This window comes from Podarcis filfolensis (genome assembly GCF_964270895.1).
Source record: "Podarcis filfolensis genome assembly, chromosome: 1".
Lineage (NCBI taxonomy): Eukaryota > Metazoa > Chordata > Lepidosauria > Squamata > Lacertidae > Podarcis > Podarcis filfolensis.
In genome coordinates this window covers 118,489,794-118,503,002 of record NC_139604.1, presented here as the reverse complement: position 1 = coordinate 118,503,002, position 13,209 = coordinate 118,489,794, and the positions used below count along the sequence as shown (strand labels likewise).

Here is a 13,209-nt window from a genome sequence, read left to right as displayed (position 1 = left end):
GTAGGCTGCAGGCCTCCTGAAGGCGATCCTACTACTGGAGCCGACCGGTTTCGAACTGGGTCCGTCTAGTACAAAGTCATAAACTCAAGCACCACTTAATGTGGACGAAGCGAGCCTTCTAAAGGCATTTTAACCACCCTTCTGTGGATCAGGGTGGTTAAAAGTGTGGCAAAGACCACTTACCGGTTCCCTCTTCCTCGCCCTTTCGTGTTTACGGTCAGAACTAAAGAGTCAAAATGCGCCAGCCATGACGCGTGTGGAAACAAGCAGTGATGGTTATTCTGCGTTATTTGATCAGAATTCGGGGACAGCAACCTTGCTCGTTGTGTTTGTGCGGGCGTGCAGGTTAGTTATAAACTTTGGGACCCCCAAACTGGAGGATCACTGGTGCATCCAGAGTACTTCGGCACAGAAAGCAATTCAATGCAAAGCTAAATCTCAGAGGTCACCAGGGAACCCCGCGTTTCAGAAAGAAACTTGCAGGAGAAGCCGCGTAAAAACGCAGCTGCCTTGCGTTTTAATAACCACCACTGCGTAGGAATGTATTGGGGAGGCGCGTGGAGGTCCACCGTGACTTATTTACCGATTTGCCCGGTTCTGGCTTCCTTCGGGTCAATGCTGAGTTTGCAGCGAGCCCGGGGATTTCACAGGGACCCTTTCCCTCGCGAAGTGGGTAGAGAGAGGGGGGACGACGAGAGAGGGAGCGAAGAAGAGGAGAGTGTGCGCGTCTTTGTGGCTCCCTCTGCAATCGCAATTCAGATTGAGAGGAGGGGGGGGGGCGAGAGAGAAATATCTCTTCCCCCACGCAGATATTTGTGTTATTGTAAAAACTGTTGGAAATGCGAAGGTGTTTGGAGCGGAGTCGGGCTGCTGCCGCTGCCGCCTGCTTGGCTGCCTGCGCGCAGGGGAAGAAGAGAGCGAGCGAGACAGCTCCTTAGTTGAAAGGGGGGCAGCGAAGGGATCTCCGCGAAGCAAAGATCCGAGCCGCCTGGGAGATCTCGGAGCAGGTGGATCGAGCGAGAGCAGGATGGATCCCGCGCCCTTCCCGGGGGGCGCCCACCTCAACCCCCTCCCGCCTGGCTCGCCGGGTCGAGCCCACCGCTCTCACCGCCCACTCTTTTTCTGCCTTTCCGGCGCCAGCCTGCTGAGCTTCACCAGCCCCCTTACCTACTCGCCCCCCCGCCAGCGCTTCCCCCGGGAGACGGCCGTCCCTTTTGGGCTTCTTGCCAAGGGGCGGAGGAGGGGGGAGGCGGCAGCCCGGGCCCTGATCTGCCCTCTCCCGCCACCTAACACCCCCCAGACCTTGCCTGCGTCTCATCCTAAACCTGATCGGCGATGGTTTGGGAGAAAGGAACTCTCGGTCCCTCTTTTTTTTCTGATTGCTCCTCTTTTCTCCCCTTCCCCGGCTAAATTCTGCTTAATTTCATTTTGGCTGCGTGCTCCGAAGACGTAGCCCTGGCTAAGCAGTCGGAGCCGCGTGTGTGTTGGGAGTCTGTTTGAGGGTGGCTTTTCCCCCCTCTCCCTCTCTCTCTCTCCTTCCTCCTCTTTTCCTTCTTCTCCCCCTTCTTCTTGTTCTCTTGCAGGGTACAATGTTAAAAAGCCACCGCTAGTCGCCCCCAGTGCTCCTACTCTCTAGGTCTTTTTTGTCTCTAGTGCAGATTAAACGTCACGTCCGCACTTGAACTTGAATTTTATCCCATTGTACGGAGGCAGACCCAGCCATAGAGAGACAGAGCGCTCCCAGGGAACCAGGACTCCGCCATCTTCACATTGCAATATATCTCCTTAGTAATAGCCAGCACTAACGCAGAAGCACTGGGGGGCTTCCTTCCTAGCAAGACCCTGTGCCAAGCGAGGGGAGGAGGGGGGTGAAGCCAGTGGCAAAGTGGTGCGAGCAAAGCAAAGCAAAAAAAAATTAATATTATACAACAACAAAAAGCCAACCCAGTGGCACTTGAACTGGCAAAGAGGAGACACAGTTTGGGCTACCCCCTTTTTCTTTTTTTGAAAAAAAAAAGAGACAAGAAAGCGAGAGAGAAAGAATTCTAATTAACCCAGCAAGGGTAATTTTTTCCTGCATTTTTCTCTGCGTGTGGGGAAATTCCAATTTTTCTACTTTTGTGCGAGCGTGTGTGTATGTAATCCATTTTTTTCTTTTTTAAAAAGATTCGTCCTGGTGGAAGAAGTGCACTTTGCTTCTCTCTCCCCCCCCCCTTCTGCTCTCTTGTTTTTCTTTTTCTCTCCCCCCCCCGCCTCCAAAGCACTCTGGAAAAATTAAAAAAAAAAAGTGTCAGCGCTTGGTGAGGGGGGGTGGGAAACCATCCCTTCTCTCCTGAAGTTCAAGAAAAGACCTGGAAGCGGTGAAAAGGAAAAAAACAAACCAACCAAACAAAACAGTTGTCTTGCGAAAACCGAGGCTTCCCCACTCTTCCGATGATGATTTTTTAATTGAAGGAAGAATCTCATCTTGAGTGCTCCAAGGGGGGGGGGTGGAACTGTTCCCCCCTCTTCTTCTTCTTTTTTTTAAGAAGAAAAGTACCAAGAAGAAAATAGAAGACCGGGAGGAAGAAGAAGATCGCTCCCCACCACCACCACCACCACCTCCAACCCGATCCCCCCCTACCTAAGTCCAGCTCTCCGGGCGATGACCGTGTAAATGCCAGGGCAATGTCCCGTCGCAAGCAGGGGAACCCGCAGCACTTATCACAAAGGGAAATTATCACGCGTAAGTTGCAACTCTTTCAAAGGAGCCGGATCGGAAAGGAAAGTGGTGTTTCTATGTGTGTGTTGGGAGAAGGAGAGCAGTGATGGGAAGTTGGGGTGCGTTTGTGCGCGTGGTGTGTGAAGCTGACCGGGAAAGATTGGAGAAGGGGTGTGTTGTGCGTAAAAGTGAAGGGTCTTGGAGAGTTTGCAAAGAATTGGCGCGGGGGGGGGGACGACGGAGGCTGACGGGGAGAGGGGAGTCGAGGAGAGAGAGAAGCGGGGGGCCGGCAGAATAGGTGTTCTGGAAAGTAAAGTTTGCAGGGTAACGGAGGAGGCCGCGAAGCCGGCTGAGAGCGGCAGAGGCGAGCTGGGGACGGCGGGGAAGACGGCCGGGTGGGGGATCCGCAGCAGGGACTTTCAGAAGAGAGGCTGGGTTGGAAAGGCTGGTCCAAAGTTGGCGAGCACGCGAGAGCAGCAGCCGGAGCGGCGGCAGCGGCAGCCGGGAAGAGGAAGGTGGCTGGAGTCGGGGCTGGAGCGGGGGGAGCCTTAATGGGAACCACATGCAAGGGACGCCTGGCAGGCCGGCGATGGAGCGGCGAGGCCGGTCTGGGGAGCCGGGAGAGGCGGAGGCGGCGCGCGGAAGGCGAGGTTGGGTGTGTGTGTGTTGGGGGGAGATCTAGCGACGGGGGTCTGCATCTCCCCCCATCGTCATCCGTTAGGGAAGCCTAGCTTGGTACCGGAGACATAACAGGACCGGGCGTTGGGGAAGGGGCCGAGAGAAATGTCAGTGTACAGGTAGACCGGCAGGCGGGCTGGAGCCTTTTGCTCGACTCCCCCCCGGCTGCCCTGCCCAAAGCGCAAGGTAGCTTTTGTATGCATTTATGCATGTGCTAACCTTGCTGCAAAATGGTGTGTGTGGGGTTTTTTTTGGGGGGAGGAGAGACAGACAGGTGTGTTACGGTGGGAGGGAAGGGGTACATTTTGTGTGCACGTTGCAAAGTAAAGTAGCACCATATTTTTTTTTTTTGCAAAGTGAAGCGCGCGCAGTTTGCAAAGCGGCGAAGGAGTCCTGCAAAAAGGCGCGCCACTTTTGCAAAAGAGCGAGGTGGTAGGATCTCATCATAGTAGCAAAAAAGCAGCCCAAGGCAGCAGTGTATTGAGGGGTGGAAGCGATCTAGAACGAGGTGTTCCTTTCTCAGGAGGCGAGGGTGGTGTATGTGTTGTGTATGGTAGTGGTGGTGGGGGGAATCCAGGCCCAGAGTTGCCTGTATAGGAGTCCAGATCCGGGGTGGGTGGTGTCAGTCTTCCTTAGTAGCAGCTTCGCTTTGCAAACATCTCCTGCCCTGCTAATAATGAAGGACAAAAACAAAGCACCCAAACTCTGCTCCTCTTTATTTCGCTTCTGCCCACTCCGCTGTTTCCAACACTGAAATGCAATAGAAACCAAGCACACCTAAAGGTTGCGCCTTGAAGGTTTGCAGGCAGCAGGGATGTGCATTTTGCTCTCCTGACCTGGGTGATCAATAATAATCATTTTTTATTTTATTTTGGAGGCTAGTTTCAGAATTAAAAAATAAGAATAATGCAAGGGAAGGAAATCGGCCTCTGTTCCTGTTAATGGGGTGGTGGGGTGGCGCGGAGGGAGGGAGAAAAAAAGGAGAAAAATCACAGCCCCAAACAGAACGCCAAAAAGAACAGCTCCCTTTGCACGCTTGGCTTTTGCAAAGCAGCCGTTGCGCGTGTGGAGCCGGGCGAGCGGAGAAGGGGGGGGCGCAGTGAGAGAGAGAGGGGGGGGAGAGAAAGAAGCAAGAGGGAAGGGGGCCGAGCCGGAGAGGATGTTGTGGGGGGGGGGCGCGCAGAGCGAGAATAATAGAATATGTATGTAATATTTCTTAAAAATTTAAATAAATATATATATATAGCCCGGCGTCTCCCCTCCCCCTTAAAAGCCTAAGACTAGCAGCCATCTGCCAGCAGCATTTGGTGACAGCGCTCTCTCTCTCTCTTTCCTCTCCTTTGTTACAGCTGATAAAAATTGTTGTTTGTAACAATACATCGGAATTATATTGATTGGCGAATGCAGCCGTTCGACCTTGGACGGTGCTTGGCTTGCGAATTTCATTTTTTCCCCTCTCTCCACTTTTATTTTCTTCTTCTTTTCCTTCCTCTCCTCTCCTCTCCCCCCCTCAAAAAACCCAACCCTTTCTTGCCACCCCCTCTAAAAACAACAACAAAAAAAGCCTTTATTAACCAGCTGCAACAGCACCAATGAAGATGCGTTGGTTGATTTTGAACACTGTTTTGCAACCGGGGAGTTTGACGGTGCTTGCCGAACCATTGGGGGGGGGGGGGAAGAGAGAGTGGATTTTCTTTTCTTCTACTTTTTAATTTTTCCGAAATAACACACCAAACCTGTAACACCTTTCGACCAAACTGTATTTTTCTCTTTCTTTTTCCCCATTAAGAAAACCTAGCCGGATTGTAAATTGGGGAGTTGTTGATCCACCCTCCTTTTTTATTTTTTTTATAAAACCAACAAGATTCAGATTATTTCATGTAACTCTATTCCTCCCCCCCCCCCCCCCGTGTAGTTTGCATGGGGGACTTTGCTTGTTTGAGGTTGTGTGTATGTAATGTATGTGAGCCAGAAAAAGGTAAGGCAGACAGTATTGTGTGGAGATAATAGAAAAAGGAAAGAGGCATGTTTGCAAATGTTCCAAATTTTAATTGGCGTGAGGTTAGTCAGGTGGGATTCTTATTGATTTCCAGCTCTTTCCCACCAACTCCCCCACTATGATTTTTTTTTTTGGGGGGGGGGAGAAGTATATGCAATTTGGAATTGGGTACCAGGTGGGTGTTAAGTATAATGGAAGGATACCTTTAAACATCTGCCTGAACAGTGTGGCTCAGTGGGGAGGAAGGTTTAGAAGGGAGAAAAACCATAGCCAGGTCTTTTTCTCTGTTCCCCTATTCATCCTCCCATCTGGAAAGGACTTAACAACAGGACTGACTGAGGTCTCTTAAACTAAGGTTAAGGCAAAAGGGATAGATGGGCATAAATCATGTGTATTTGGTGTGCCTAGATTTGCAATGGGCAGCCCGGGTGGGGTGGGGGCAGGAATCAGGAAAAAGCAACTGGATGTTTGAGCTAGAGAGACAGAGGTAGTTTCACCATGAAAGTGGCTGGACCAGTTTCTAGGAAACAGTTATACATTATTAAAAAGGGAGCCTGTTTGGAAGAGAGAAGTTTGACCAGAAGGGCCAAATAAAGAAAGAATTAACTTAGCACGGCAACTCCCCTCCGCACATACATGCAAATATACCTGCACCTCTTTTTGCTGAAGGAATCTGGAGTCAGATTCTGAGGTCCGCAGCTGTTTGATGGAGCAGCTTGTCAAGGAAATGGCATTGCATTTGAGGGTATAGTGCTAAGTGGAGGAGCAGGCTGGCAAATGGGTTTAATTCTAACCCTCTTCATTGGAGTTTATTAGATTTTAGTCCCTGTGGGGTGTTGAAAGAAAAACTGCTATCCTGAATGGCAAACAAGCAGAAAGTGAGCGTGAGAAAGGTGGGTGGGTTGGGGGAATATTTACAGCCTGGTCCTATTCATGTTTACTCAGAAGAAAGCACTGCTGAGCACATTGGGGTTTAGTTTTGAGTAGGTAAGCTTAGGATTTGCAGCCAGAAGGGTACAATCCAGATTCATTTCAGATCAGGCGAGGGTTTTGTTATTATATACAATAACTGACTTTATTGCCATAGTATGGTATTTTTGCAATTCTGAGAGAGGCTCCTATCATTCCTGAGACTTAAGTTCCCCACCCCAAATATATCTCAATACCCTGTTTTTGACAGAGGGATAGCTGATGGAATGAGCAAATTTGGGTACGTCTCCAGTGATGGTTGACTGTGAAAAATACAGCAAAGTTGTATAATACGAAAATGACATCTCTTATGTAAAAATCCCGACAAGAGATGTTCTAGGACTGTTCTGAATGACAGATGATAATGTTGGCCGGACATCCGCGACAGGTTTTAACTGCTTCAACAGTGAGATGTGAGCACTAGTTATGAATTTTAGGAATGGGAGGAATTGTTGAAATGGAGTCTTAAGTCACCTTCTGCCAGCAAAGTGACCTTCATTATTAAAAAAAAATATGGTAGAACCCTCCTGAAGAAAATTCTTGTGGTGGGGAGGTGGCTGAAAGGAGAAAAACATCAAATAATCCCGGTACAATTTAAATTTTTTTTTTTTTTAAAATCAGATTTGAAGTCCCTGGTCAGCAAGTTATTTGCTTCCTGATTTGACCCTGTCTGTTTGCATTGTGTCCCTATAGCTGAGAGAAAACACCCTTTATTTATTTTTTCCATTATTATCCTGTTTTCCTTTTGCGGAATAATTCCTGTCGTTCAAAGATGAGCAAGAAAACTAACAGACACAGTAAAGAAAACGGCACATAGATGTAACTAACAGAATTAGCCAGGAAGGAAATTGCAGGGATGCTTGGATTTTTTTGGGCGTACCTGTAGGGCTGTAACACATGCATGTTGTTAGCAGGTGTTGCAAGCTTGAGTTATTGGAAATACTGTGTTCTCCATTAGCTGCGTCTGAGCTGCACATCGTCAGGTTGCACATGTTACATTAAACTTAAAAACTGCAGAATTCAAAAGGATAGGCTCTTCTCTCGGTTTGGATACTTCCAAACATTCTGTCCACTCTTCCCATGCTGCCTTTGAGTTCTTTGATAAGAAACAGCTTTGTGAATGGATGATGGAATAAGAAACAGATTTGCTTTTCATTGGAAGGCAAACACAGAGGAGGCTATTTTGTCAAGCTTATTGAAGCATTTTAGTAAGCATGGCTGAAGATCTTTTTCTCCCCAACGTTCCTTATTAGCAAGGCTTGCATTGGAGTGAATGTCTGTGTCCTTATTTAGCATCAAATTTATTGTGCCGTGTGTGTGTGTGTTGAACAAAAGACAGTCCTCTAGTACACAGAACACAAATGATCATCTGAATGATTGTGGTCCAGGTGGGTAAGAGGCCAAAAGATGCCACTGGTTCTCGTTGGCACCTATTCTGCCTCCTTTATCAGAGCTCAGTGTGCCTGGAGCTTGATCTATTGGTTTAACACATCGAGCGCAAGGCTTTTCTTTTCACTTTACATTTCCTGTCTAGATCGCCCTGCACACTCTTGTTTGTTGATACAAAGTACTTTCCAAAATAAACTTTGCTAGCTTTTCAGCTGAATTGCAAGTCACATTTGTGGCTGGTTGGCGCTCAGTGGCTTGCCTCGGCGGCTAGGGGGCGCTCGTAGCCTGTCTCTTGGAGAAATTTGGGTTTCCCAGCACCCGTGGAGGAGGCGAGGAAATGTAAAAAGGCACAAGTGAGCCGGTTCCCATTGCCGCAAAATGTTTTAGGTGCAAAGTTGTGGTATTGATTTTCATGCCGAGATCTATATGGTACAAGATGAGAGAGATTGCAAGTTAGATAAATCTATTTTCTAAGCAAATTATGACTGATTAAGCAGCTCCAGCAAGATAGATGTCTTTTAATTAAAATTAGTTTTTAACTGTGTCTTTCACTGTCAACTCCTCATCTTTTCGCCTTCCCAGTTTTTGAGTTGTTTGACTAGCCGAGAGCAAAGAGGAGGCTTCTGCACAAGTATTAAAATGCACATGCATGCTGTGATTAAATCTTGTGGGTAAGTTTAGGTGTTGCGCACACATTGAGCCTCAAGACATTATTACAGCGGGACTGCTAAATATGAGTATCGTGAATGGGATTGATAAAGGGCCGGTTGAACGAAATCTTCGAGGAAATCCTGCAAAGAAGCTATGCATTCAAAAGGGGGAGGCAATGTGTACTAGTTCAGACGGATCATGCCTCTCCTCTGTGAATGAATGCGTGTGTGCACAAATTCAACAGGAGACTAGTTAACAGAATAATACATATGCATATAGTTCATAATATTGAATGCCTAATGGAACCAGATGCTTCAGAGACCCGTGTAGCAGCGCAGGGTATTCTTGCGAAAATCGGTATCACACATAGCATGCGTTTTCCTGCCACATGCAAAAGCTTTTCAGTGTGCAGCGAGAGATCCAAATAGTTATGAACATTTATGTACTAAATGTTATGTGCAGCTGTTACGTTGTGTACAGCTGTGAAGGGACATAGCCTTTGGCCGATGCCTGATTTTATTTGTGGCTTTGAAGGGCAGAAAATCCACCTGAGCAAGTTGCCTTACTTTTAATTGCTCTGCCTCTCTTGGAACAACGGCGTAGGTATTTTTCACGCAGAAAGAGAGAAAAGCCCACCTGGAATGTACAAAAGTTTTCTCTCTGGTTTGGTGTGTGTAGAAATGTGCGCGCACTCCCCTTTTGAGTGTTCCCCCCAGTTTGCACACACACCTTGCTTACGTAGACGTCATTGGGACGCTTCCTTGTCAAATGTATATGCAGCTTAGTGGGTTATAAAGGGGGGGGGGGAAATCTGGGAATGCCAGGAGTGAATGCTTGCGAAGAAGTTTGTCAGGTTGTGGCATTGTTCCCTGTTCCGCAGATTTCTTTCTCGTGTTAGGACACAGTCTGTGGATAGACGTTCTTCTCTGCTGACAGAGGAGAGGGCTTCATTTGAACTTGAAAGAGAAATAAATTGGGTCAGACAAAAGAGTAGGGCTGTCACCCACTATAGGAAAAGCCTTCACTCTGAACTAGACGGAGGTGAGTGGGGGGGGGGGGGAGAATGAGGTTGCAATGAATCTGAAGGTTCCTCCCTTCATTTAGGGTTTTCTGTTTGTTGGAAGCATAGAGACAGCGGGCAGCTGATTTTTACTAACCTGGAAAACGAAGTGATCAGGAAGCTCCCCCCTTTCCCCTCACCTTTTATTGTAAAATAAATGAATAGCCCCCTCCAACTTTGCCAGTAACAACTTGCTTCACTCCCAGAACTTTAAAACTTTTCGCATTTTTGAAATGATAAGAATCAAGGGCAGCAGTTCTTAATCAACGGACTTAATCTGCCATTTGGCACAATTTAAAGCATCTCTTATGAAGATGGTTGCTGTCTTCAAACTGCTTTCTTTTGCTGAAATAATATTCCAACCCCTCCTTGTTTGCTTGTTGCTCATTGAATCCCAATGAAGTTGAAGAGATGGATAAAGTTGGGGTGGAGGCAGAAATAAATGACCACCTTCCCCTCTATGTTTACTCAGAAGCAAGTTTCATTGCATTCAGGGGTGGCTTACTCTCAGGTACGTTTGCATTGAATTGCAGCCTCGGGACATTTTGGGGCTGCATGCAGACATACCTTGAAATTTAGCCTGGCTAGAAAAACCACCATGGAAGCTATTATATAGTCGTCATAGTGCAGATACAAAGATGAAGAGCTGGGGCTGCTTCCATCCATTTTGACGGGCCTTGTGCTGGGAGAAACCTTGCAGTGCTGTTCTGCATCCAGTTACGCCTGTCTGGGACTTTGCTGGGACCGAAGCACATGGAACATGGGCGCATGAGAAGTGCGCAGAGATGTCCGCATATATCTTCATAACAAGATGAGGGGAAGCCGGTGTTCGCACAGAGCGGGCATTACTGATAAATGTGCCATGCTCCCAGCGGCTGTTATAGTGACACCTTCCTCCTTCTCTGCTTATTTACTTTCATAAAATGTCCTCATGCAGTCCCTGAGCAATCCCTTTCCACCCTCGGCTATCAGCCTCGGAGGCGGTTGTGTATTCACAGTAAGTTGCCTCTCGACATCAGTTAGATATTCTCCCTGCTCCACCATTCCTTGGAAAAAAAGAAAAGCAAACTGCCAACTAAGTCTTTATACAGGGGGTTCTTAAACGGAAGGGAATCCCCTCTCCTTGTTCTTCCCAAGGGATATATATTAACAATGTCTAATGTGCTGTTTTTTTTTTTTTTTTGCAAATACTGTAAATGAAAGAAGCAAACACTTCATGCAATGTACTCATGTACCAGGGAGGGAGACAGAGGAGGTGGGTAGCAACCGTGGTAGCTACATTATAAGAATATAATCATTTTCTAGCAAAAGCGACATAGCGGTTCACTGTATGGCATTCGTCGTACCTGCCTTAGTCATTTTATTTTATTTTATTTTATACGTTTGCGAGACCTTTGTCTCAGTGCAAATAATAAATTTCCTTTTATGAAGGAGCTAATGATGTGTGCTGCTTGTTGGGGGCAGTGTGTGTTTGCCGTGATGCAGGAGGAATGAATGGGGAGTGATTGTATACAGAAAGTTCCTCCACTTGTGTGTGTGTGTGTGTGTTTTACGAGCCTGGAATGAACCCACAAAATCCGCTGGGTGTTGGAACACCCTGGCTTCTGTGAATCTTGAAAAATGGCTCAGAGTTTGGATGTGAGCCGTGCAAGGTGATTTACAATCCCCTTGTTGAGAAAGGAACTTGACTCAGGTTCCACCCGGGTTTCAATCCACAGCAGAAATCAAATGCATTGATTTCCCCCCTCATTTGGGCAGTTTTGTTTTGTTTTCTTCATACATTGCTAAGAATCCATAATTCAGGCAGCCTCTTGTAGTATAGCCAAAAGTATAGAAATTCCCTGTGCAGACTTCTCCACTCCTCGTTGAAGTATCTATTTCCTCCCCCCTCTCCTTTTTCTATTTCAGTTTTAACTAAAACAAATCTATTCACGCAGGAACAAAGGGAGCTTTTGTATCACATCATCTCAATCCCTGATTTATCTGTGAAGATTTACCGCTTTCGTGGTCTATACAAGAACCTATGCATTTTAGCCTCCCAATTGCAATAAATCTTTTTTCTTCCTCCCCTTTCTGCACCTCGAGCCACTAGTTTATTTAGCAAAACGTATGTCACCTTTTGTTCCATTAACATTGCATGCATGTAGCCTTTGATTTAAATAAGTGCAGAGGCATGTCTTGGGGTAGAAATTTAGGGAAGCGGGATCGGGGGGGGGGTCTTGCTGGACATTCCAGAGGCTGGAATTGACCATGCCACTTTTAAGTGGCCTTTGCGAAATCACCGGACTTCAGTTCCGCTGCAAGGTTTTTGGTTTGTGCTGCAACATGCTGGGCATATTATTTTTTACCTCCTTTCACTTCGTCCCCTACTCCCCCCGCCTTATAACCACTCTGGTTCCCCCCTCCTGTTATTCAGAGCCTTTTGCCCTACATTCCTACATTTCATCTACATTGGTGGGGTTAAACTTTGTTTTCTAAGATAACAGACTAGTTCCGTGAAAGGTGTCTGGCTTGCAGGTTTGCAGAGGAGTGCTGAAACTCAACAGCCGCCCGTGCCATTTGCAGATGTTTCAATGGGGGAACTCCAAGCTCCTCTGCTTTCCATAGTGAGCAGAATCTGGCAACACCTGAAGGCTGGCCAGTCATCTTTACAAAACAATATCAGATAATCGTGTTGGTGGTGTGTACCAAGAGCAGACTCCCTTTTCCTTGGGGCCACGTGCAAATCCAGGAGCGGTTGTCACTTTTCGTGACACAGCTTCAGTGGCAAGCTTAAAGAACGAAAAAAGCCACAGAGGCTGAATTGCCTTTTCCCTTCTCAGGGGTGGCATTTGTCAAATAGTGCATTTGAGGCTTTTGGGTATCAGGTTTCTGCCAGTTGCGAGTGTTGTTAATGCAAGATAGAATGCTGAAGTAAAACCGAATGTGCATGTTCTACGTATTCATTATATCCTTACTGCCTTTCAAATTGGGACACAAAAGTTTCCAGCCGACAAAAGAATGGGTAGCCCACAGATACCTCTGGACGTGGCTGTTTCTGTCCGTGATTAGGCAATTGGCTATTTTATAAGGTTGCTGTGGGCCATTATTTGCAGGCTGATAGGACTTTGTGGAGCTGCCAGGACACCTGCTTCATTGTGTCGATGACCAGCAGAAGGGGCCACGGCTCCACGGTAGAACCCCTGTTTTTGCGCACCGAAGACCCCACATTTAATCCCCGGCATCTGCAGGTAGGGTTGGCAGTGTCCCCTGTCTGAAACCCTGGAAAACCACTGCCAGTCCGTGTAGAAAATACTGATTTAGATGGACCAGTGGTCTCAAGGTATAAGGCATCTTCCTCTGCGATTAATAGTCCTGGCCAACCATTTCACTACATTGGAATTGAGTTACTGTTTCTCATGTGTGTCAGTGGCATCACCTTTCTTTTGGGTTTATTATTTTTTGTGTGGAAATCAATGCAAAACAACAACAACACACCTTGGCTCCTTAATAAATAATAATAATAATGATAATAATAATTTATTGAATTTATATACTGCCCGGAGTGTCCAGGGCTGTGTTATTGGTGAAATGTAGACATGAAATCTCTTAATAATTAAATTTTCCGTTTGAAAAGGATTTGCAGGCTAAATATTGGTACAGGTGGGATGGTTGGGCAGGCAAAGGTTTTGACCAACTCTGTTCTTTTAAGCTGCGGCATCTTTAAAACAGTCGCTGAGTGATCCAAGTTACCTTCTCACTTGCAAACTGCATGCGTGTGTA

At 46.9% G+C, this 13,209-nt stretch overlaps 1 protein-coding gene across 10 annotated transcripts in view; it reads left to right on the top strand.

Moving 5' to 3' along the window:
- The first annotated feature begins 827 nt into the window (after window positions 1–827).
- Window positions 828–13,209, top strand: part of BCL11B (BCL11 transcription factor B) — a 163,459-nt gene continuing 151,077 nt past the window's right edge. Inside the window, exon 1 of one of the 10 annotated variants that reach the window (XM_083612161.1) lies at window positions 828–2,725. In XM_083612161.1, the coding sequence (XP_083468287.1) occupies window positions 2,668–2,725 (58 nt within the window). In that variant the 5' untranslated portion in view covers window positions 828–2,667. The other 9 variants (XM_083612160.1, XM_083612167.1, XM_083612166.1 and 6 more) reach the window with 9 other exon arrangements.